This window comes from Asterias amurensis, chromosome 13 (genome assembly GCF_032118995.1).
Source record: "Asterias amurensis chromosome 13, ASM3211899v1".
NCBI lineage: Eukaryota > Metazoa > Echinodermata > Asteroidea > Forcipulatida > Asteriidae > Asterias > Asterias amurensis.
This window is the reverse complement of record NC_092660.1, coordinates 8,000,547-8,024,944: the sequence shown is the minus strand read 5'-3', so window position 1 is coordinate 8,024,944 and position 24,398 is coordinate 8,000,547. Positions and strand designations below refer to the sequence as shown.

Below are 24,398 nucleotides of genomic sequence, written 5' to 3'. Positions count from 1 at the left end.
TAAATAATAATTATCTGTAATTTTCCTAATACATCTAAAAACTAAAACTTCCTACTTTGTCATCTCTTCTTCTGGTACTTGGCTAGTATAATGGTCGAGTTCACTTTTCTGAGAGTACTTGGCTTCACAACTAGAACAAACAATTTGGAAGAAAGGTTTGCGGTAACACCATGTAATGACAATCTCTAATGAGTTGGAGTGGTTCTGAAAAGATCTGTTGGTTTAACTCGACGTTTCGATCAGTATGCTCTGATCGTCTTCTGCTGTCAATTTGGCGACTCTCACTTTCCATATAATTCATGAAAATAACTTGATTTATTGATCATATACAATATAATTATGTTTACAACATTTCTATAATACATAACATGTAAAGGTTCAGTCCAAATATTTTCAATGTGAATCCACTTTATTAAGTGACAAAGAGTTCCCCACCACCACAAGTGCCTCTCCGCTGATGTATTATTATTTTGGATACGTTATATTAGGGACCTTTACATTCAGTTTCCAAATATGTCTCTATACATGCATTTGTGCATTTATATTTTTAAATTTTGCATATTTGAAGGGGTGGGGGGGGGGGTCGATCTCTCTACTTGGCAATTCTACTCAACATCAATTAGAGGGTACATATACCTTTGACTAAATAAATGACAATACAATGTAGATGTAGAAACCAACATGGAAATCATGAAAGCATGCATGACATTAGACTATTTCAAGATGCCAATATATGGATTCTTGTTCAAAGCCCAGTTTTTAAAGGATTCCATTTTAATGGACATTCAGTTTAGATTTAGAGTGACATACAATAGTTGAAAATGTCAGCATCAGATGCTGCATTCTGTTCAAAGTAGGCAGTAGACTTTTAAGGAATGCAAGATGTCTGCAATTTTACTAGACATAAATTAGAGGGAACAGATATAACTTTGACTAAATAAATGAAAATACAATAATTAAAGACCTGAAAATCTAGATGGAAACTGTGTTGAAAAAAAAGCAATGTCTTGTTTACCTGACAAGAATACATACATTATTTAAGTGACCCGAAATGAACACCATAAATGTACAGAAAAAAAGTAATTAACAGATCGAGAAGTGGTGAATAGAAGTACAAGGGTCAAGATGACAGAAAGGAACTCTTTTGCATGGTGAGGTGGAAACACCACAACCAAACATTATACTTTGATTTTATAATGAATCTGTGAAAAGTTGATTTGGCTCTGTATGGACACAGCATCTTATAACTGGTTACTAGTGTTACCTTTATTTACAACCCAGTAATCCCTTCTTGGCGTTAGCCCCACCACCACCTTTGTCTTTGTCATTAAAGGGGCTTTTAAAAAATCAACATATGAATTATTCTGCCCTTGTGCAAAATACATTCGTTTGTTATGCAAAGACTTTGAAAGTACTGATTAAATTTCAAGGTAGTTTTAAGAAGTTGAAGACAAAGCCCTGCAAGAACAGGAAACTTCAGAATAAAAAGAAATATTATCTTCTTGGAATACTCGAAAAGTAAAATAAAGTACTTAAAAAGCTTAAAAGTAAAAGAAATTGCATCAAAATAAAATAAGAAGGTATTAATGTAACTAACTGTGCAATACAGGATTTGCTAATTCCATTCCACAGGAATCTACAAATTTGATAAAATTAAACAATATTTCTTGGACGACTATTTAGTCAAAGTAAATGCTTTAAGTTTTTTTAAAGATGGTTTTGGCGCTATATAAATAGTAAATTATAATTAGTATTATTATTATGAGTTGATAAAGGTAAGATCATAGATTGGTGTTATCAATATTGCTGAACTGTTGGGAAAAATTATCAAGAAAGTTTGAATAAATGTCACAAGTGAAAGTATCAGCTGAATACAGCGTCTACTTGCTGAGAAAACAGCAAGAAAACTGTCACAGTGTATTTAGAAGAACGTTGGATCCATCCGCGTTTAATGAATGAATCATTTCTCAGATTCAAATGTTGTGGGGGTGACAAATTATCCAAACCGTAATACTTCGAAAAGAATCCTTTCTCGAAATAATATAATAATAATAATAACTCATTTTTATATAGCGCCTTTCACACCCGGAGGGCGTCCCAAAGCGCTTCACATTATTACCCCTGGTCACTGGGCCTTAAATCACTCCTTAAACCATCTCAGCTCCCTGGTGGGGAGTATGCAGCCTGTGCAACATTAATATGCGCTACTCGGCTAAATCAATCACAAGAACCATCTCTGCCCTCACAGGTACCTATTTACCCCTGGGTGGAGAGAAGCAATTACAGTAAAGTGTCTTGCTCAGGGACACAAGTGTCACGGCTGGGGATTCGAACCCACACTCTGCTGAACAGAAGCACCAGAGCTTGAGTTCGGTGCTCTTATCCACTCGGCCGCGACACCCTATGAATATAATATCAACAGCTGCAGTGCTTCTCATCTAGTAGGTTTTTATGGCCATTCATTTTTGGATTACTTACCAATCTTTGACCCTACCGTTAAGTAGTTCCTGGGGCTGATTTCACAAAGCACTAAGATTCGTCTAAAAAAGTATATGTTATGTTAGCGTAATGGGCCCACAAAAAATAGGGTAGGTAGGTAGGGATTTTTTTTCCCCCTCCGAGCAACGAAAATGACATGTTTTCTAATTGTTTTAGCCGGTAGTATACAAGATAACAAAAGAAAACAAGGCTACACGCAACAAAGAGTATATTTTTAAACTCTTGATGACATTTTTTAAATTTTTATGTCTTAAATAGATTTTTATCATTAAATTTCTGCCCTTGAAAAAATAAAAATACAGGTCGGCCGTATTTTTAGGGTAGGTCTGGTTACGCCAACATCACCTTTTTGTTTTATGCCCAAGTTGTGTTGCCATTGTTACCTTAGTGCTACTACCATTTGTATTGTTACATCACAGTTTGCTTACATTCGCAGTTAAGAGTGAGTTGCAGTTAAGATCAATCTTAGCTCTTTGTGAAATGGAGCCCTAGACTTCAAAAATATTTAATAATGCCTCGTTGTAATTGCACCATAACTCTATTTATATTTTGGCAACAGTTTTATTCACTGATTGCATAGAAATCAAGTAAATTGTAATGGCATTCAATATAAGTACATGATGTGGACAGTCTATAAATTAAAAATACTTCAGGTCACAGAACGTTCCCATTTGACCCCAAAAGCCACTGGGATACAACAACCCTGTGCACCAAAATAACCATTAAATAAATCTGCAATACAAGTGTCCTCACCCCAACCAAAGTCATGGCTGTGCCAAAATTGCTGGGTCGCCGGATGCAGGAATTGAATTGAATCTGTTTAATTTCAAATAATAAGTATATTCTGTTCTAAAGACAGCAGGACTCCAGTAGTAAGCATTCAATGAAAGTGGTATATTCATAGCCCATAACATATTGCAAAATGTTACCATGCAGTCCTGTCAGAGAAAGTGTGAACATCATTGACGAAGACATCAAAGTGTGAACATCATTGACGAAGACATCAAAGTGTGAACATCATTGACGAAGACATCAAAGTGTGAACATCATTGACGAAGACATCAAAGTGTGAACATCAATGACGAAGACATCAAAGTGTGAACATCATTGACGAAGACATCAAAGTGTGAACATCATTGATGAAGACATCAAAGTGTGAACATCATTGACGAAGACATCAAAGTGTGAACATCATTGACGAAGACATCAAAGTGTGAACATCATTGATGAAGACATCAAAGTGTGAACATCATTGACGAAGACATCAAAGTGTGAACATCATTGACGAAGACATCAAAGTAAAACAGGTTTTCCATGTCTTTGTGTGCAAAACATTGCGCTTCCAGAGCCCCAAAATGGCAGTGCAGCCATGGAAGCGTTCAGCACTTGTGCATATGTATCCAACTTGAAATTCAACGTCTTTTTGTACCCTTGATTTTTTTTAACATGAAGACTTGACTTAGATTGGTCTCATCATTAGATGGCAAGAAGGACAAATTGAGCTGCAAAGTTGGCGACTCCGAGTCCGATAATACAGGAATGGATGATGATGATTGGCCAGGTTAGCTTATTCTGTTGCTTTAGTTCCAACATGTAGACAACGCAGGGAAGAGTGAAGACATAGGCCAGGCCACAGAAGGCTCCAGAGAATCTGAGAAAACAGGAAAATAAAATATTGTTAATAGTGGCTTCTTATATAGTGCTCATATCAGTCACTCAGTGATGCTCAAGGCACTTTAACATTCAGTATTTTACTGCACGGTATTGTGGAGCTAATTTGTATGAGAACACCATATGTACTTGGTTTTCGGTAACACCATGTGTATATCTACTTGCCAGGTAGAGTTTGTTCTTTAGAGAACTTTCTTGCTTTATTCTACTACCGCGGAGTAGATTGTTCGGGTGTTCGGGAGACTTCTCAGTTCTGCAAAGAACTGCCTTGCTTTTTAACTACTACCTGGGCGGATGGTATAGAAATAGGCTGGGACTACTACTTTAGCTTATAGGATCATGATTAACTGTACTACCGCAGAGTCAGTTCTTGAATTGGTCTGAACGTTTCGACTACATGTAGCTTGCTTTAGTCATCCTAAGGAGACCCATACACAATTCTGAATGAATGAATATGGCACAAGGGTACATGTACCAAGGTTTGCTCATCTGGAGGGTGCTGTGCAAAACCTTGCCCTGAACCATTGACATACATGTAGCAATTGTCTCTACAGTCGGAGGAAATCAACCTTAAGTGGTACTTAATGTATGACTATGCAAGTCATTGTCCCAAACATTAATAAAAGTTATACTTTACCCTAGCTGTGTTCCTGGTGAAAAATACACAACACAAAACACACTTTTAATTTGAGAGTAGTAACATGGCCTCCAAGTGGCTTCACCAATTAACAACTTTACCTGATTATGGTACCAATCTGTGGTAGGAAGACGGCAAATAACACAGCTACAGTCATCAGTATAAAGTTGAGGCCAAGGACATGCTTCCAGCTACAAACAAGAAGATAATAAAACAGCTGGAATAAAGTCCGTTTAAACCATTTTCACAACCGTGAATATGGTTTTGTTAACACACCAATGTGTATCTACAGAGCAGCTTAGCGTCTGACACACCATGCACAATGCTAACAAACACATAGACTGGTCCCCTGTCTTTATCCGCAACTTGCGGATATCCTTGAGGACAAGTCTTGTCTGCAAGGATAAAGACAGGTACTGGTCTTACAGGCTCATTTAATATCAGTGGATAAACTTGAAGTGATGTAAGCTTTCAATTTCTGCATTATGATTGGTCTGCTCCGAAGTGCTGTAGTTTGTCAGCTACATACACCAGCTACATACACCAGCACTTTCGATCGTCTGCTGCTACGTGTGCATAATGTTTGTATGTATATTCAAGACTGCATGTGTGAATGGATGCGAGGTCAAAGGTACATCTGGCAGGATCCCAACAGGTGCTCAAGGCTGGTATCTGGCGTTATTCACGAGCCTCGAAGTTTGACATCAGATGTTTAGGCTAATAAACATGGATTTCTGACAAGAGGCAGCAACTCTAGCTTATCCCGGTTGAATCAGCTTCAACTACGGCTATATGGTTGTTGGCTATCATTGAAGAATAGAAAGAACTTTTCAGCGATCCAGTCATAGCCAATATTGAAGCCACCGGTTCGGACATGGCCTTAGAACCCCAAGATCTCATACATACAAGAGTAACGTACCTTGGGTATGCGTGTCCAAACAGCGGGTCCAGGCACTGGATACGAAAGATGAACACTAACAGAGGGAAGAGTGTCACCATTTGGAAGAGCAAAAACAGCCTAGCGGTGAATGCTAGTACGTTTCCATGGGGGAAGTTATCTAATAAATTCTGCATAAAAAAAATAATAATAATAAGTCAACCAATCAATTAATATAAAATAAATACAAGCATCATGAATGCAAACAGGTACCAAACCAAACTCTGCGATTCAAACTCCATGGATTGAAATATGAATTTACTTCCCTCACCCTACCCTGCCCCCCCCCTTGCCCCCCCCCCCCAAAAAAAAAAAATACCCCAAAACAAAAAACCTTAACAATACTCATTGGTCATTATTTAAGCATTTTTAAACTGTGCTTCTTCTTTGTATACATATGTATGTTTATTTTTGTGGTTTTGAGTTAGAGCACATGTGTTAATGCTTTTACCACAACAATCATTTGTTCCCCTTAATTGTTCTGAGAATGCTTGCCCCAATTTTGGTGTAGTATTTTAAATTGATATTTTAAATTTGATCTTATTATGGAATCTATTTCTTTGTCTAATGATAATAATGATAACAATAGTAATAATACTCACATCCGCAAGGCAATCTTTCTGTAGCGGGAACGTAGCATAGAATAAGGCCCCAACAAATGTGTAGGTAGCTGCAACCAGAATGTAGGCAATGGTCATATCACGACCCTGTGAAGAAGAAAAAAACCCATTGTAGTCTGAAAGATCATCTGAGCTAATGAGAAGGTGAATCATTGTCTGTGGAAGTTTTCTGATCCCAAGAATACAAACCTCTTTATTTATTAATTTATTTGCAATATTTTAATCAGTTTCAAAGCACCGAACATTGGTCGGCAGTATCACATAGGTAATACTAAAAATGACATGCTTGCAAAATAAACAAATAAGTATTACAAATAAAAATAAAAAATCTAGTATCCAGACCAGCCAGATATTAGAAATACCCCAATATTACTCTGATATCAAAATAAACTAGCAAAGTAAAAGGTATTGTGAAGATTAACAGATACGTACAACTGTAATAATAAAAATTATAATAATAAAATAAATAAATATAACCAGCTATTTGTTTGAACAATAGTTTATTTAGCAATAGTTGGTAGCCCATTTTTTGCTACGCTAAGCTATTTTTCAAAACAATTACTTAATAACATCTTTTAAAATTAGGGCCCACTAAAGAAACTTAATACAAAACCCGACAATGAGCTTATTCTAAAGGCAAAGTATACCTTTGGTTTTTGGAACTGCTTGATTGTTTCAATCCTATGTAAATGTAAATACACACAAATAATCATAAAGAGAAGAGGTTCACCCCGGTGTTCCTGGTTTGATTGGCAGCATATTGCACCACAGTACCTTGATACCCATTACATGTACTTTAATGGGAAGGTACACGCTTGGTAGTTACTCAAAACAAATATTAATTTAAAAACTGACTTGATAACGAGCATTGGAGAGCTATTGATAGTATAAAACATTGTTGGAAACGACTCCCTCTGAAGTAACGTAGTTTTTGAGAAAGAGGTAATTTCTCAAAAAGACTTCTAGCTAGAAGTCTTTTATTCCTATCTGAAAGCACACAAATTCGTCCAACAAGGGTGTTTTTTCTTTCACCTATTCTCCCAACTCCGATGACCAATACAGCTCAAATTTTCACAGGTTTTGTTCTTTTATGCATATGTTGAGATACACACTGTGAGAACACTGGTCTTTGACAATTACCAATAGTGTACCTTCCCTTTAAGCAAGTTTGTTCGTGCTTAGTACATGTAAGTTATTAATGCTTACTGCAGGCCTTATGATTGGGTCCACGTCAGAACAATCTAATTGGAGTGTCATACGCAACTCGCAACTTCGATGACCTATTGAGCCCAAATTTTCACAAGCTTGTTATTTTATGCTTATGATGGGATACACAAAGTGAGAACACTGGTCTTTGACAATTACCAAACGTGTACAGTGCCTTTAAAGTAATAGGTCTCATATAATTAAAAATGTACATGTAGCTCCACATAACTTGCAGGACAAAATAATGAGCGATTTGATACACCCTTAGGTTATTAGTATTATTACACCCTCCCTTTACTGTTGTCATAATCATAATTGCTGAAATTTGTCCTAACCAACTCACATTGTTTTCTGGATGAATTTGAGTCCGGAGGATTGAGGAGATGCACATATGAATGAAATAACCCAACGCTAAGATGCCACTGAGCGTTGGGAACCTTCCACTAAACACTGCTCCATCGAACGCCAACCACAAAACGCCAATCATAAACCCCAGAGAAAAAAAAAAAAAAAAAAAAAACCATTCACGACCCAATTTCATAGAGCTGCTTTAAGCACAAAACATAGCTGAGCAAAACAAAATTACGTTTAAGTATTGTTTGAAGCTTTGCATGGTGTGGATTACATTATTAGGAAAAAAGCTATAAATAATCAATAAACTTGCGAGTACAACCATGAGTAAATCTCTTTTGTGGGAGTGTTGGTTCTGAAAAGAGCCGGTTTGGTCTCGGCGATTCGAACAGTAGGCCTATACTCTGCTTGTCTTCAGAGCCAACACTCCCACAAAAGAGTTTTGCACATGGTTGTACCCGGAAGTTTACTATTTATTTATAGTTTCTTCCTAAAATGATGTATGCTTACTATAATAAGGCTACCAGCCAAAACACTATTGCACATGTACAATCTGTGGCTGGTATCCTGCTTATTTTTGGTCGGCGGAAAGTTTTTTGAGCAATATTTTTTTCTCAAGCAGCTCCATGAAATTGTTTGGTCCCAGGTTTTTGCCAGAATAAACCTCAACCAAGTTGAAGTCAGATGTGAAGGTATAGTTTTGAATTCCAGTGCTCTTAACAATGATAACAGTTGTTTTAGAGTGAGCGAAGTAAATGTAAAAGTGTCTGTACATGCATCCATACTACAGGCATGAAACGACGAGTGATCTAGTTCAATCTGACCCAAACTCTGGTGATGTCAGAAGTAAACAGTGGCAGTGTGTGGGTTTGAATCCTGGCCATGATGATTGTGCCCTTGAGCAAGGCATGATTGAATCTCAGCATCCAATCTGACCAATGACAGCTACTGAAGTAGGCTATTAAAAGATGCTCTCAATGTGATTGGTTGAATATCAGAGTATTAGCATGATTGGCATGCAAGAAAAGAAGTAGTCACGATCAACTAAAACTAAAAGCAACTAAAAGCAACAAAAAGGAAAACAAAGGTTGAAATAAGTTGCCTAAAAAGCAGTGATGGTGTTCTGATTGAAACTAAAAAATAGCATGGCGTGGATTGACTCAGCGTGATATGTAGACATGGATGTATGTCAGTGTATGTATGGGTTTCATGTTAACCGTTCAGAGACCATTCATTTCTGTTTACCAATCACCATTTGCCCACACATGGATAACATTGTTAATTTTTGTAACTCATCTAGTTTTGGAGTTAACATGCGATGAAGAAACTTTGTTTTGTTTAAGAAATGCACATGTTGATAAATTGCATTTTTTTTTTAATGGCCTGACGTTTTTGACCCTGCAGGGCCTTTCTCGATTAACTATTTTGCTGCAATTGTACCATACGTCCTTTTGGTCGTTGATCAAATCTTGTGGCCATTTGCAGTTGCTATGGGCCGTTTGCGGTTGCTATGGGCTTTTTGCTACAAGCCAGTTGTGGCCACTACAGTCTCTACAGAATTCAGCAAAGATATCGACTTGACATCAGAGTACATGACCAGCATTATTCTGACCCTGGGTTCGAATCCCCAACATTACAATCTGTTTGTCTTTTCTCCACACAAGTCTTCAAATCTTTCAAGTGAGAAAGTGAAATGGCGTGAAATGCAGATGTGATCTCCCCAACCCTTCAACATACTCAAATTCAACACATTTGTCCACACACAACCTGTATATTAAAGTTAGCCGAAACAGTTGGTTGCACCAGTATTTACCCCCCCCCCTCCAACAGATACAAAATGAACATCAAATTCATCAACTTCACAAAATATACATCAAGACCAGTTGCATAATTAACACAAATTTCAATGAAAAAGCGAACCGCTTACAATAAAAACTTGAGTAAATGCAGATTACTTCGAAAGTTCAAAAAAGTTGAGTGGACCTCAACACCTTTAAGTAACCCCCCCCCCCCCCCCCCAAGGGCCCCAAACCTTACATTGTTCTCCGGTTCACGCTGGCCCCGCAAGATGGACGAGATGGCATTATGGATGAAGAAACCTAGTGATAACATACCACTGAATGCTGGGAAATGCACGCTGTACACTGATGGGTGGCCATGGTAACCAATGAAGTGCATTATGGGTAGTGGTTTTAATGCAAAGATCATGAGTGTGGCAGCACAAGGCAAAGGAAGACAGGAAAACAAGAAGTCATTATTATTGAAAATAAAAGAACAAAATAACAAAATAATAGGACAGTACATGTATTAGCTGCAATTTAAGAAAAAAAAGAAATGGTACAACATTTTGGTTCTATAAAAAAAGGTTCAATTTCAAAACAGTATCAAAAATTGCCACAATGGTTGCCCATGATTTTGAGAAAATTGAGTTCGATGGCTACTAGTTGTTAATGTTTTATATGACTTCGAATGCTGCATTGCAGAGAACATAAAGTTCAACATACATGTATTTGTCACCTTCCGGGTCTGGAATTTCATCTTTTAACTTTTTAGAAACATTTTTTATGTAGATTTATCACCATACGCCAAGACACAGCTTGTTTTTGATTGTTTTTTCCTTGAAAAAGTAACATAAAACAAATGTTTGTTTTTGTTTTAAAAACATAGACACTATGATAAAATGGGAAGCATTGGAAGAAGTCAATTCATGTCATGACCTTTACATCCACCTTTCTGATCAAGTGGAAGTAGGGTAGATCTTGCAGTCGTTTTTTTGCAGTCATTTTGGGGCACTTTTATACAAGCCATTTCTGGCCGCTATGGTCTCGGATGAGATAAGAGAGCAAGGCCGTTTTCATTTTGCTAAGGGCAGTTCCACTGAGCAATCTCAAAGTCTGTGTGGAAGTTTTGAAGGGGCATTAAGGCCAATACCAGGGGCAACAGAGGCTGTGACCACAAGGTCATTCCACTCTGCAACTTTCAACAAGATCACCAAACCAAATATCTGAACATCTTACTGTGATTTTTACATAAATTCCTCTTTTGAATAGTTTTAACTCAAATTGTACCATCTCTTTCAAACAATACATTTCCAATGTCATCCAAGCTTTGAGAGTTTAGAACGAAAAGCTGAAATATTAGTCAAATAATACAAAATGAAAGTGTTGGTCATTGGTTGGATTTCTTCAGTTTAAAAGCTCCATGAAATTAGCCATATTACAATTCTTGTTGCAAAACAAAAATTTAAAAATCAAAATAGTCAATAAAATTATATCCAATAAATCAATGTAAGAAATGACTCTTTGTTTAATTTGTCATCTTGTCAGTTTGTTTGTTGGAAGAGTTGAAGATTCTTTTTGCTTTCTGTCAATTTTCTTTTGTTCACACCAAGCTGTCCCTGAATTTTCACACTGTTTTGCCTGAATTTTATGGTTGGTTATGACATGGTATGCTCAGTTCGTGTAATAGTCGATGTCTGTAAGTCTCAATGTCAGATTGATGCCATACTCACGTGCTGCGTAATGCACAGACTCCTCATTTTCAAAATCAAGATGGAAACCGCCGAACTGTGCTGCTTGAACACACACAAACACAATAAGAAACATCACGGATAGTGTACCTGTAACACAACGTAGAAAGAGCACATTAGATTAGAATGGTTAGTTAGCCAATGATTGAAAAACAATGACAGGAATTTTAAGTTATTGGTCTAACATCATAAAGAACTATAGTTTTCTCAAATAAAATATAATAAATAATACTGTTAAATCACACCCTGGGTTTCGCTTAGTTACACCGAACAAAGCATGAGCTGGGCCAGGTTCCATGGCTCTGCTTACTGTAAGCAAAGAGTCAGCGCTTATAGAAGCAGGGAATTCCACGTCTATGACAAGCAGATTTCACAGGTTAGCAATGACGTTTTGCTCGTATGCGTGTTTACTCCATTGTACTAGACGCTTACCACTTACACAGCTACATGTACATGTAGTGCAGAAAAATTGCATTGTTGATATAATGCACTGTAGCATGACCTGTGCTATCTCTGGAGGTAAATAGTTTTGGTGTCGTTAGTGGCTTGTATGTAAAAACGCTCGCTTCTCACTACTGTGGCCCTGGTTCGATTCCTGACTCGGGCCTATTGTGAGTAGAGTTGGGCGTTGGTTCTCTCTTAAGCCACAAGGGTTTTTATCTGTGCTCTCTGATTTTCCTTCCTCTAGAAATATCAAAAACCTTTGTAATCAAGCCTTGCTTATTGGACAGAGGACAGACTGGTCAAGAACACCAGTATCGGCACTCGTCTTTCGGATCATCACATGATCTTTTGTACACTCGACATTAACAAACCGGCCATTGAAAAGGAAGTCAGATCGACCCGCAATTTACGTAACTTTGATCAATCATCTTTACATGCTGATCTTACGTCCAAGTTTGAACTGCTCCTGGATTCAAAGGTTGATATTGACACCTTCACTGTTCAATATCTTGAGAACGTCACAGACTCTCTTAATACTTACGCACCTATCTCTCAAAAGGTGCGCAGTACAAGACAACGACAGCCATGGTACAACTCTGACATTCATCAAGCACTCCGTGTACCAAGAAAGCTTGAGAAAAAGTGGCGGAAAAGTCGATCGGAAGTTTCACATCAAATGTTCATTGAGCAAAACAAACTGTCAACTCAATGCTCGACGAGTCAAAGAAATGTCATTTCAAAACTCAACTTCAAACTGCAGACTCAAAAACGGTGTTTAAGATAGTAAATGGGATTCTTAATAACAGTAAAAAGATATTGCCTGATCATGAGTTCACAAAGAATCTTTGCGATGACTTTTCTGTATTTTTCTGTGATAAAGTGTCTAATATCCACAGTAAATTGCAAACTCAACAATGTATAATTTAATAATTGTTTTGATGAATCAATTGAAAACTCTGTGTTATGCACCATTTCTGAATTTAGACCTTTAAGTGCAGACCAGGTTCTTAATGCTATTATAAATAAGGCCACATCCAAAAGTTGTATTCTTGATCCTATTCCCACATGGTATCTCAAACAGAACAGTTATGTTTTTGTAATTACTCGCTTAATTAACATGTCTCTGTCCACAGGAGTTTTCCCTGATTTACTCAAACAGACTGTGACCAACCCAATCATTAAGAAGCAATCTTTGAATCCAAACGATTTGAAAAATTATTGTCCCGTTGCTAATATTCCTTTCCTCTCCAAGTTGATCGAGAAACATGTTTTCATCTGTATAAACGAACACATGACCAATCACAACCTTGGCGAAGATCTACAGTCTACATACCGTACTGCACACAGTACCGAGAGCGCCCTACTTATTGTGAAGGATGATATAATGAAGTGTCTCCACAATCAGCAAGCCGTGTTCCTTGTCTTACTAGACCTCTCGGCACCGTCAATACGGTGGACCACAAGATTCTGACAAAGAGGACTGCCAATGAGATCAGCCTGACAGGAAATGCTCTTAAGTGGTACAAATCTTACTTCACCAGGAGAACCACGAAAGTATGCATCAACAGCATTGTTTCTGAGCCTCAGCGGATGGATTTCGGACTACCACAAGGCTCCATCGTTGGACCTGGTTCCTTTAAAACATGGAATCTGCTACCACATGTACACAGATGACATCCAACTCTATCTCAAATTTGACCCTTCTGATCACGCTACGATCCAATCTGCATTATCCAGACTCGGAACATGTATCACTGAAGTTAAACAGTGGATGACAAACAACCTGCTCAAATTAAACAACAATAAGACTAAATTCTTTGTAGCCATCTCTGCTCACAACAAACGCAACATGCCCTCCGATGTCCACCTGCAAATCGGTACTGAAACTGTCCATCCTTCTGAAACTGTCCGCAATCTAGGTGTTATCTTTGACAGCCAAATGTCTATGTCCCAACAGATCACAAGCTTGTGCAGTAGTGTAACCTTTCATCTTCGAAACATCACCCGTATACGTCGTTTTCTTGACAAAGACACATGTCACCACATAGTAAGATCTCTGGTGTTATCACGACTGGACTATGGAAATGCACTGCTTCTGGGATCAACTACATCTGACAAACTCAAAATATCAGCGTCTGGTTTGGTTTAACTTGTATTTGTCTCTTCGTTTATTTGTTTCTGTTTCATCACAAACCGCTGTGGTCTTGATGAAATGGCGGTATATAAAACATTTTTGTATGTATGTATGTATGTACAGGTTTATGTGGCTGGCTGGCAAACAAGCGCCCTTGCATTTCTACCCCCCTCTTTCGCAATTCAGCTTCTCAGCTGAGAGTAAGGATTAGCCTTCCAATTTGTTATCATAATTATAACACAGTCATTGCTTACCACAACTACAAGAGCTTCTTCCATTTTTTATGGTCAAAGATCATTTTCTTATGCTGCTCTGATTCTTTGGAATAGTATTTCTGTGCATATTCGCCAGGCTAGTTCTTTACATCGTTTTAAGTCTCTGTTAAAAACTCCTTGGTTTGAAGCTGCTTATTTGTAATCTGCCCATCTTGTTATGTATCTTTCACTCATTGTATATTATGTTGTTCTCTTTACGTGCTTAGATGTTTTTGCATTAGGCACTTTACAAATGTCTATATTATTATCATCATTAATATTATAATATTCTTATCCGAAACCATACTTTCTACCACTCACCTAATGCATTGAACTTGGTAAAAAAGGTGGGGGATTTAAAGTTGACTAATGGTAGGATGAGAAGACACAAGAATAAAGGCACTGTGTGAGTTTTACTCCAGACTCTATCAAACATCGTCTCCGTCTCGTCTGTAAGATCTGTCACTGTATGATAAAGAGACATGAAGGAAAAGAGTCAGTCTCTGGAATTGGCTTATGAAAATTAAAAATCAATTCATAAATACCTAAGACAGATATCCATTCTGATTGGTCGAGAGGGCATCACATGGGGATGTTTGAGCGGATGATATAACACCAGTAAAAAGTGTTGAAACATGGGTGTGACGCGCGAGTTTGCACCTGTGCTTATAAGACAGTTTCTTCATTCCTATTGGTCGAGAGTACTGGCCGAGACAATTGTGCCACATCACGCGATACACGTGACGCGCACAGCATTCCCTTTCAAGGAGTTGTTTACCCGAGGGCCTTGACTGGGCCTTACAATTTCATAGCTGGAGGGGTGTTGTGTTGAAAGAAATCATTGAAAAATTATAATTTTTGCATTTATTTTACTTTTTGACCATAAGTGTTGATGTTTTTTTACCGAAAAGGTATAAGTTATGAATGGGAATCAAAGTGTGCTGAATCAGTTTTCAACTAGTGGCTTAAACTCGCCGAGGCCTGGTTCTTGATAATTTACCTCGACTTCTTCGTCTCTGTAAAATTATCAAGAACCAGGCCTCATTGGGATTAAACCACTAGTTGAAAACCTCTTCACCACACATTGATTCCCTTATCGAAAAACGTATTCATTCTTTGGTTATGTGTTGTACAGATACAGGTAACAGCTTACTGCATGGATTGCCCGACGCTCAAATAAGTCAATTGCAACATTTACCAAATGCAGCTGCTAAACTTGTCACAAGAACATGCACAAGTGAATTCATAACACATATTCTCCATGATTTGCATTGGTTGCTGATATTGGCAAGAATAGATCTTTAAGTTGTGTTTCTTGCATATCAATGTGGTCATGGTGCAACCCCTGTTTATCTTCAAAGTTTAGTTCAGGAGTGCAAACCAGCTAGAACTTGGCATTCTACTAACAAATCTCTTTTGACTCCCCGTTGTCAAAAAGGTTGAAACATCAGATCATTTCAAACCCTGTGTTAAAACATAGGCCGTAACTGTTTAATTTGTATTTGCGAGTCTAGCATCACTGGGCTCGCGCTAATTTCGATCTCTGCATTTACACACGTTGAAACCCACAACCACTAAATAACTCTGGCAGGAGAAATAATATTTCTGATTGTTACTCACTGATGTTTTCATGAAATTGATCTGTTGAGTTTTTATGTATAGCGCATATTAAGGCACTGGCATTCTCTGCATCAGGGATTCCTGCCACATGACCTGTACAAATAAATAAAACATGTAAGTAACTTTAACCTATTAAAGTGCCAAACGGTCTAAAGTCCTTCAGAAAACTATATCTCAAGCGAAAAATATAAGATTGCACAGCCACACAGTTTTCAAAATGGGAAAGAGGACGCTAAAGGGTGCTATTGTTAACTCTTTTTTTTTTTGGGGGGGGGGGGTCGCCAAGTGCACAAAATGAATCTGTCATCATTTATGTTTTTACTTTCATCGATGTTATGAACACCCTTAAAGAGGAACCATGCACTATACAGGCAGTTCACAATAAGGTGCGCCCTCAACATTTTGTCCAGGAGAGGATTATTTTGCAGCGTATCATCGGATAAAAAGGTCAATAAAGGGCAAGTTTTCGGTTATGTGGGTTTTGAGGCATTGCATGGTGAGGTATCAATGTATATTCGGTTAGGGGTAACACCATGTGTTTATCTACTTCGCTATTTAGAAGTACTCTTTGAGAACTTGTCTTGCTATTTCTTATACTTCTGCTGAGTAGATTTCAGAATTTGGAAGACTATTAAGTACTGAAAAGTACTGTCCTGCTTTACTGATATTATTATCAAGTTGTTAGGGTTACCCTTACCGTAGATAAAACTGACTGAGCTGTACATGAAGTTAGACATGAGAACCCAGTAGACAATCATGGCCCCCATGAGGGCTGACAAGGAGAACAATATGGCGGTAAACTCGCCCCAACGACCGAGGTAGGCTCGGCAAACATCTGAGAACTCTACAAGTTTACCTCCACTCTCTGGAATGAGCGGAAAGAGATTTATAGATGGAATGAATACGGCGTTTGTGGAGTTAAACAACAAGCAAAATAAATTATTATAATTTGTTTTATCCGTTTACTAATGTTTATTATGCAATGTACACTCAGTGCTTTCCTGAGTTCTGTGGGATAAAAACGTAAGCAAATCCCTTGGATATTATTTGAACCCCGGACTATAACATTGCTAGAGCAGATTTATTATCAGTAGAACACCGAGCTAGTCTGGTGGCTAGAGGCAGTTTGAATTCTATGTGTTAGCAGCTGCTACAGCAACATCATCATGTCGGTTTTAAGGCCTTTGTCCAGTCTGTACTGGGTTGGCCTGCTTTCTCCCTATGGCTCTCCTCCACTTGGCCCTGTTCGTTTTCAAGGGACTTTTAAATACTCATTTGTTTGAATCTTTATGTTTCTAATTACTGCTTTATATAATATTTGTATTGTCATTGTTTTAAAGTTACAATGTATGTCTGGTGCATAGAGGCTCCTGCATTGTGCGCTTCATAAATGTCTTGTATTTTTATTATTTTGAGGCCTGGTAATTTACCTAATTTATCTACAGACTGTACCACCCTGTAGCATGTGTATAGAGTCAGTCCGGCCATTCCGATGAGTAGTACTAGACCCATGACAAACCCAGCTTGTTGAATCGCCCATGGCATACTCAGCAGAGATGTTCCCATCATGGTGTTCCATATGGAAAATCTGTAAACATGAATAGGACATACACAAGATTATTGGGAGTGGGTGGGTCCAAGTGGGTACAGTTGGGATAGAGTGGAAGTGATGGGGGAAAGTGGCTGCAGATGGGATATAAAGATGGATTGAAGTGGGTACAGTTGGGATTGAGTGGAAGTGATGGGTTAAAATGGCAGCGGAAGGGATAGAGAGATGGGTTGAAGTGGGTACAGTTGGGATAGAATGGAAGGGATGGGCTAAAGTGTTTGCAAATTGGGTGGAAAGATGGATTGCAGTGGGTACAGTTGGGATAGAGTGGAAGTGAAGAGATAAAATGGTTGTAGAAGGAGAGAAGGATGGGTTTAAGTGGGTACATTTGTGATGTCTAGCAATTTTTCTCCATGACATCCATTAGTTAGCATAGTTTCAGTTGGCAACATTTCATTCCAAAGTGTTCACATGCAGAGCATGGTCCTTGGATAAGCCAACTGTTAGGTAAATTTACTTGTTATGGAACTATTGCAATATGAATTTATTCAGTTAAAATAACAATACGTAGACAGGTATGACAGTTTATTAAAAAATTGAGATATTTTAACTTGAAATCGGTCTATGAAGATTGATATCCCGACGATGCAGGAAGACTTATGCATGTTAGTGTTAATATAAAAATATAATTATTTATATCTATAAACAGTTCTTAACGTGATTACTTACATAGTAATGATGCTTCCTTGCTTGCCTTCTTTATCTTTGAATGGTAACTCAACAGATAAGAGGAATGGAGGTAGAACGTGATCTGGGATATCCTGAAAGATATTAACATGAAATAAAAACAAGTTTAAAGACAAGTGAACTGCAGTGAGTGAATGTTGAGACAATCTACTTGATTTGAACACTTCCAATACCAATGCTAAACCACTTTACTTGTTGGAGGTTTGTACAATTGCATACCAATGCTAAACCATATTACTTGTTGGAGGCTTGTTCAGTTTTAATATCAATGCTGAACCACTTACTTGTTGGAGGCTTGTTCAGTTTTAATATCAATGCTGAACCACTTACTTGTTGGAGGCTTGTTCAGTTTTAATATCAATGCTGAACCACTTACTTGTTGGAGGCTTGTTCAGTTTTAATATCAATGCTGAACCACTTACTTGTTGGAGGCTTGTTCAGTTTTAATATCAATGCTGAACCACTTACTTGTTGGAGGCTTGTTCAGTTTTAATATCAATGCTGAACCACTTACTTGTTGGAGGCTTGTTCAGTTTTAATATCAATGCTGAACCACTTACTTGTTGGAGGCTGGTTCAGTTTTAATATCAATGCTGAACCACTTACTTGTTGGAGGCTGGTTCAGTTTTAATATCAATGCTGAACCACTTACTTGTTGGAGGCTTGTTCAGTTTTAATATCAATGCTGAACCACTTACTTGTTGGAGGCTTGTTCAGTTTTAATATCAATGCTGAACCACTTACTTGTTGGAGGCTTGCTCAGTTTTAATATCAATGCTGAACCACTTACTTGTTGGAGGCTGGTTCAGTTTTAATATCAATGCTGAACCACTTACTTGTTGGAGGCTTGTTCAGTTTTAATATCAATGCTGAACCACTTACTTGTTGGAGGCTTGGTCAGTTTTAATATCAATGCTGAACCACTTACTTGTTGGAGGCTTGTTCAGTTTTAATATCAATGCTGAACCACTTACTTGTTGAGGCCTCAGGCATGTTTTTACCCCATGGTTTCTCCAGGGCACTTTCACAAGGTGTCCCTATTCCAGAGGGTTCCAGTTGCACGTTTCAAGAGTACCCAGGTTTCACCGCTTACCCCTACTCCAGAGCAGGGGTGGCTATTCCTTGGGGTATGCCCATTTGCCAGGATAGATCAGGGGTGAAGTGATCCAAGTGTGAAAGGGACAGCCGTTATTCCCCATGGTTGCCGCCAGGGAATAGAGTAGTGTGAAAAGGGCTTCTAAGCACAAAATATCTTACCAGTGTGTTATCACTTTGGCTTGGGCTTCCAGCAAGACGGCTGTAATAACGATAGCGATTGAATGTGGCGGCAGTCTTATCATCTACAGCATGTTCTATCTTACCGTCGTCCGTCACGTAGGTAGGAACGGAAGAGTAGTGGAACGGTTTCCTGGATTCAGAGAGAAGGGAAATAAATATAATCAAGGAGTCTGGCAGGCATGTATGCTTTGAAAGGGTAGGGCACCAAGGCATTTTCCCCTAGGTAAAGGGCACTATTTGGTGAAATTGTAAATTTCTACTAGAACATTTCAAGGGCACCAAGGCAATGACCAGGGGCATTGAGTATTTCTGTTTATACTGTACCTGCGTTTGCTGTCTCCACCTGCGATGTTGTTACCAACGCTTGAACCGGATACGCCAGATAAATTTGATCCAGGGATGTGTTCTTTAAACTTGCTGTAACTGAAACCAGATGAAAATCCATCAATCAATCAATTAAAAATCAGCCAATCAATCAATACATCACAATTTATAAAGCGACTTAATCAACGGTTCGCTCAAAGGTGCTGAGACACAGACCAAATAAATCATTGATTGTAGGCCTCAGGATGGAAACCCTCACTGACCCAAATAATTTCTGCTATGTGAAAGTGGGTCAGTACCCAGTTTTCTGTTGCACCACATCTCTTGAAAACAAATGTTCTCCCAATATACTGTCTTCATTCAAATTTAACGCTATGACATTATTGAATTGTATGCCTTCCAGGAGTATAAGTTTGTATTTTAACTTTTAGAGAGTTAGGTAAACACTTTTAAAATTTGGCCCATCTAACGAGGAACACAAAAGCAAGAAGATGATCTTATTTACAGAGATTTGTTCTTGTCCTCCAGCCGTTGTGCATCTGCTTCCACATCGCCCAAAGATGAACGCTCATCATCTTCAGACTGATTGGGACCAACCGGAGACTTGAGGCGCTTGCTTGCTACGGCATCTTGGTTTCCATGGTTACTAATCAGTGGGCTCTTCTCAGTGGAAGTCATCGTTCGGCAGCAACCTGTGACTGGAAACAATTGGATTGTATTCCAATTTCCAAGTATCAATTTTATCAATACAAATATTCACAAAACACTAACTGGGCCTGGGGAACTTGTACTCTTTTTTCTCTCGAAAATTTGACATCTGCAAAAAAGAGGAGTAGGCTACAGCTCCCCAGTTATTGGGTCTATGGCTAGTAGTAGCTCAGATGGTAGAGCACCAATAATTATGTACAATAATCCCAGATGTTGCATGTTCAAATCCTGACCTAGCAATTTTTTAGGTTTATTTATTGAGTGATTTTCCCTTATGGTTTATTAATTAAACTAATACAAAATCAGTATGTTCTGTGATTAGACCCTGTATCTGGGGCGCAGTAATCCTTTTTTCAAAAGTTTGTCATTATCGGTCGCAGTGTTCTCCACACACGTAAATTGGTAGGGCGGGCCGCCCTCCTAAAATTTAGGGCGCCCTGCCAAAGAATTGGCCGCCCTGCTAAAATTAATGGCCGCCCGGCCCAAAAAAGGACAAAGAGACTAGTTTTAGACTGCATTTAATAAGACCAAACGAGTACCTGACAAGCCAGAGCCGACTTCAAAATTATAGCATCAGAAATGCGATCGTAAACAAACGTTAAAACATGATGTACACACGGCCACATGGTTCGTATTTATATGCCGGGTGCATAAGCATCAACCAACCATGCACACACACCACGCACACCATCAACGATGGGAATACCCACTGCATGCATTGTGCATGAACAGTCCGCACGCTGTGATTGGCCGTTGATATACTCCAACACAACACGCACGTTCACAAACTGAGAAAGAAACTGCCACACAGTGCCGCACGCATGTACAGAATGGTACAATGTACAGCCTCGAATCATGTTCAAACATGTCAACTCTCGCCCATTGAGGATGTGCGCGATGCGGGACAAAGTTCATTGATCATTGAATCTCGATTATTTTATTACAAACGAAGTTCTTAACGCGGAACCGCTAATCATTCATGGAAATGGTTTTGGATGGAAAAAGTATCATTTAGGGCCATAATTTGGGGATAAGATCGTCCAAAAATGTGGGTTTTGATTTTTGTATTCCGTTTTGAAAATTGCACACGAAGACCGACCGATCATGGTCCTATCACCCACTTTCTAAATTCAGACGTGCGGCATGCCGATCATCCCTTTGAGGTTATTGGCGCGGCGCACAAAGCAAAATGTATAACACATTGTAGTTTTGATTTAGTTTTTAAAATAAGGTTGTTCCAACCGAAATGGATGCCCCGTTGGGCCCAAGGGTTAATACATTTTATTTTAAGAAAATGGTTTTCTCAAGCATTTGTTGCTTTCACGTCCGCTGACGTCATATCAAAATGGGCGCCATTTTGATTACGTCATATTGACGGGCGCCATTTTGATTACGACATGCCGCCCTCCTAAAAAAAAAGTCTGTGGAGAATATTTATTTATTTATTTTTGTCATTATCGGTCATACCGAGAAAAGACTACATTTCAAAAAAAGGAGTACAGCACCCTAGCCCAGGTTGGACTCCTCCGTTGCAGGCAACGCGACGGAGTCCAGGGTATAAAGGTCCCGTACCGTTGCGAAAAATTTTCAAAAATCTGTTAAAAATATTTCTACCTAAGTCGGGAGTCTGAACTTTTACTCACATGTTCCTTGTAGTTGGAACTCAAAGTTCGCGTTATTTAAAATTGTTGAATTTTCTCCTTTGGTGTTAATATCTTGTGAAAAGAAAATTGAAATTAGCGTGTTCCGTTCCCACGTTGTGCACTAACTTCCGTGTAAACACTTTCTTGCACTGATCACTGGCGGCCTACTATTTGCAGCCAAATCGCTGTCAACCTGCGTTAACCAAACACTAAGCAGATGGAAAAAGTCGGTGAGCAATTTACACAAAGCGCAGAACTATGCGATACAGAGCATTGACGTCTTGTGCCAAGACTCCATGGGCCGGAAGCGTATTTTTTTCCTAGGACAAATGAGGCCACCTTTTACCATAAATTAGCGCATGCTACCGTCCCAAGAAAAAAAATATACGCGCGCAGGAAAGCGCCCTCTGTTGTCCGCACATGTACAAGAAGCACTGTGAAAAAGCAAGATGGCACGTGACAGACGATTTTTTGCTGCACACTTGGATTTATTTATTTTTTTACAAGAAAAAAACCTTGATATTTGTAACCGAAATTCAAACTGAAATTTATAAAAATTGTATTTGAGCTGGAATATTCTATGCCTCCTGGATTTTAAAATGTATATTGGAGGAGTTGAAGGCGAGTTAACGGCACCTACCCTGTTTTGACGGCGAATAGCGGCAAGATAATGCACTGTACTCAAAGCCATGCGCACTTGGGCTCACAATATCAAGTGGTACACGATGATCAACATCGCCAGCACAGAACTTCAACATATATAATTTCTTACATGAATATATTTGTGAGCTGTGAACTCGTTGAGAATATAGTTAGGGACACCATAAATATATGAACGGAATTTCAGCTTCTCAAATTAGGTAAAAAATAAAGAAAATTGTAGTCAAACTTGTGTTCGCATTGTAAAGAACCTTTATACCCAGGACGTCAGTGCAGTGGCACTGACTGACGTCCTACCAGGGCTATACAGCACCCCAGTTACACTTACAGGCAGACCTACCAAGTCTCACGCATTAGGCGTGAGACTCACGCATTTGGGCTCTGTCTCCGCTCACACGCACAGCAATCATTTTCTCACGCATTGGGGACAGACCGGGAACAAAATTAAAATTAACGACAATGCATTGCCAAATTGCGCTCGTGTGCACAAAAAACGCAATCTACAATGTTTGGTGGGTGGGTGGGTGGGTGGTGGTGAAAAATCTCACGCATAGCTGGCCTCTGGACTTGGCATCTCTGTACAGGGTCTACTCTGTGATCATCTTCAGGATCAAATTCAAAGTATACTGTGAGTGTGAAGTAGCTCATAACATAAGAGATATTGACTAATTACAATTACATGGTGTCCTCCCTCACAAACCTCACTTGATTGTATCTTCTGCTGTCATTCAGGGACAGTGAATGAATTGCTAAAAAACAAACTAATTGTTTGTAATTAAATTAACTTTTCTTTCGTATGGCCTAACTAAATAGAATTTTTAATAAACAAACTTCAAGAAAAAGTACTTTAAAGGATCGTCCTGAATACTCAAAAGATGAATTATAACACAGGGAACACAGGGAACACGTGGGAGTTGGCATTTATGGTGTGATGTTTGAATGTTTACTCATTTAAAATCAAATTCAAAGGGCATTTTAGGGTTTTTTCACGAAACTGGTTAAACACTCTTTTGAACACACCCACCAAAGGGGCACCGGAAGCACAATAAAGTATCGAAAAACAATATGATTTTTTTTATGAAATGACACTTTCTGAACAACAATAAACACTTTCAATGTTGTTCACCATAAATCATACACTAATCGTATAAAAACCAATCCCTAAAATGACTCAAAATCCATTGTTCTACATACCTTACCGCCACACTCCAGCTGATGCAGTTGCGATCACTGAAACGAGTCTGGGGCACTGCTGTTACGATGTTTACTTACTACGAGGTGACGTCTGGGCCGAGGTCATTGGTGAGTCAAAATGAATTACTGTGTAAAAACTCCATGCATTCAAAACATGACAAGTTCATTTACGGGTCAAGTCAACTTTATCATTAATTATCAGCGACAGTAGCAAAGGTTAAGCAATTAATGGGAAAATAACGTTATTAACGTTCATTGTCCTTGTATAATTTGACGCTGGCAAACCTAATAATTTAAAAAGTGAAAGTTATTATTATAGGTCATAACTCATACATAGATCAATGTTTTTCCTCCACGGCCTATGGGCCTAACTAAATACAGAGACAAATAAAA

The 24,398-nt window shown here is 38.5% G+C and overlaps 1 protein-coding gene across 3 annotated transcripts; it reads right to left on the bottom strand.

The window, feature by feature from the left end:
- Window positions 1–293: 293 nt before the first annotated feature.
- On the bottom strand, window positions 294–24,113 carry LOC139946124 (neutral amino acid transporter 9-like). 3 transcript variants are annotated; one of them, XM_071943738.1, is made up of 15 exons: window positions 24,006–24,113; window positions 20,306–20,498; window positions 19,801–19,899; window positions 19,456–19,606; window positions 18,181–18,272; window positions 17,333–17,490; window positions 16,600–16,767; window positions 15,903–15,995; window positions 14,604–14,747; window positions 11,433–11,540; window positions 9,959–10,065; window positions 6,347–6,451; window positions 5,727–5,875; window positions 4,909–4,998; window positions 294–4,150 (listed from the first exon to the last, which is right to left on the bottom strand). In XM_071943738.1, the coding sequence occupies exons 2-15, from the start codon at window positions 20,476–20,478 to the stop codon at window positions 3,976–3,978; spliced, it is 1,812 nt and encodes a 603-aa protein (XP_071799839.1). In that variant the 5' UTR covers window positions 20,479–20,498; window positions 24,006–24,113; the 3' UTR covers window positions 294–3,975. The 3 variants fall into 3 exon arrangements, with proteins under 3 accessions (XP_071799839.1, XP_071799840.1, XP_071799841.1); XM_071943739.1 differs by lacking the exon at window positions 9,959–10,065 and adding an exon at window positions 7,914–8,020; XM_071943740.1 differs by having other exon boundaries at window positions 20,306–20,492; window positions 24,006–24,037.
- Between the last annotated feature and the right edge of the window lie 285 nt (window positions 24,114–24,398).

What these genes read in the sequence shown, in the direction of transcription:
- LOC139946124 (XM_071943738.1), bottom strand. Translation starts at nt 20,478, where the DNA reads ATGACTTCCACTGAGAAGAGCCCACTGATTAGTAACCATGGAAACCAA. An exon ending in GGTGGAGACAGCAAACGCAG is followed by an intron (nt 19,607 to 19,800) that starts GTACAGTATAAA and finishes CTCTGAATCCAG; the next exon opens with GAAACCGTTCCACTACTCTT. An exon ending in AGCGTGAACCGGAGAACAAT is followed by an intron (nt 6,452 to 9,958) that starts GTAAGGTTTGGG and finishes TCTTCTTCACAG; the next exon opens with GGTCGTGATATGACCATTGC.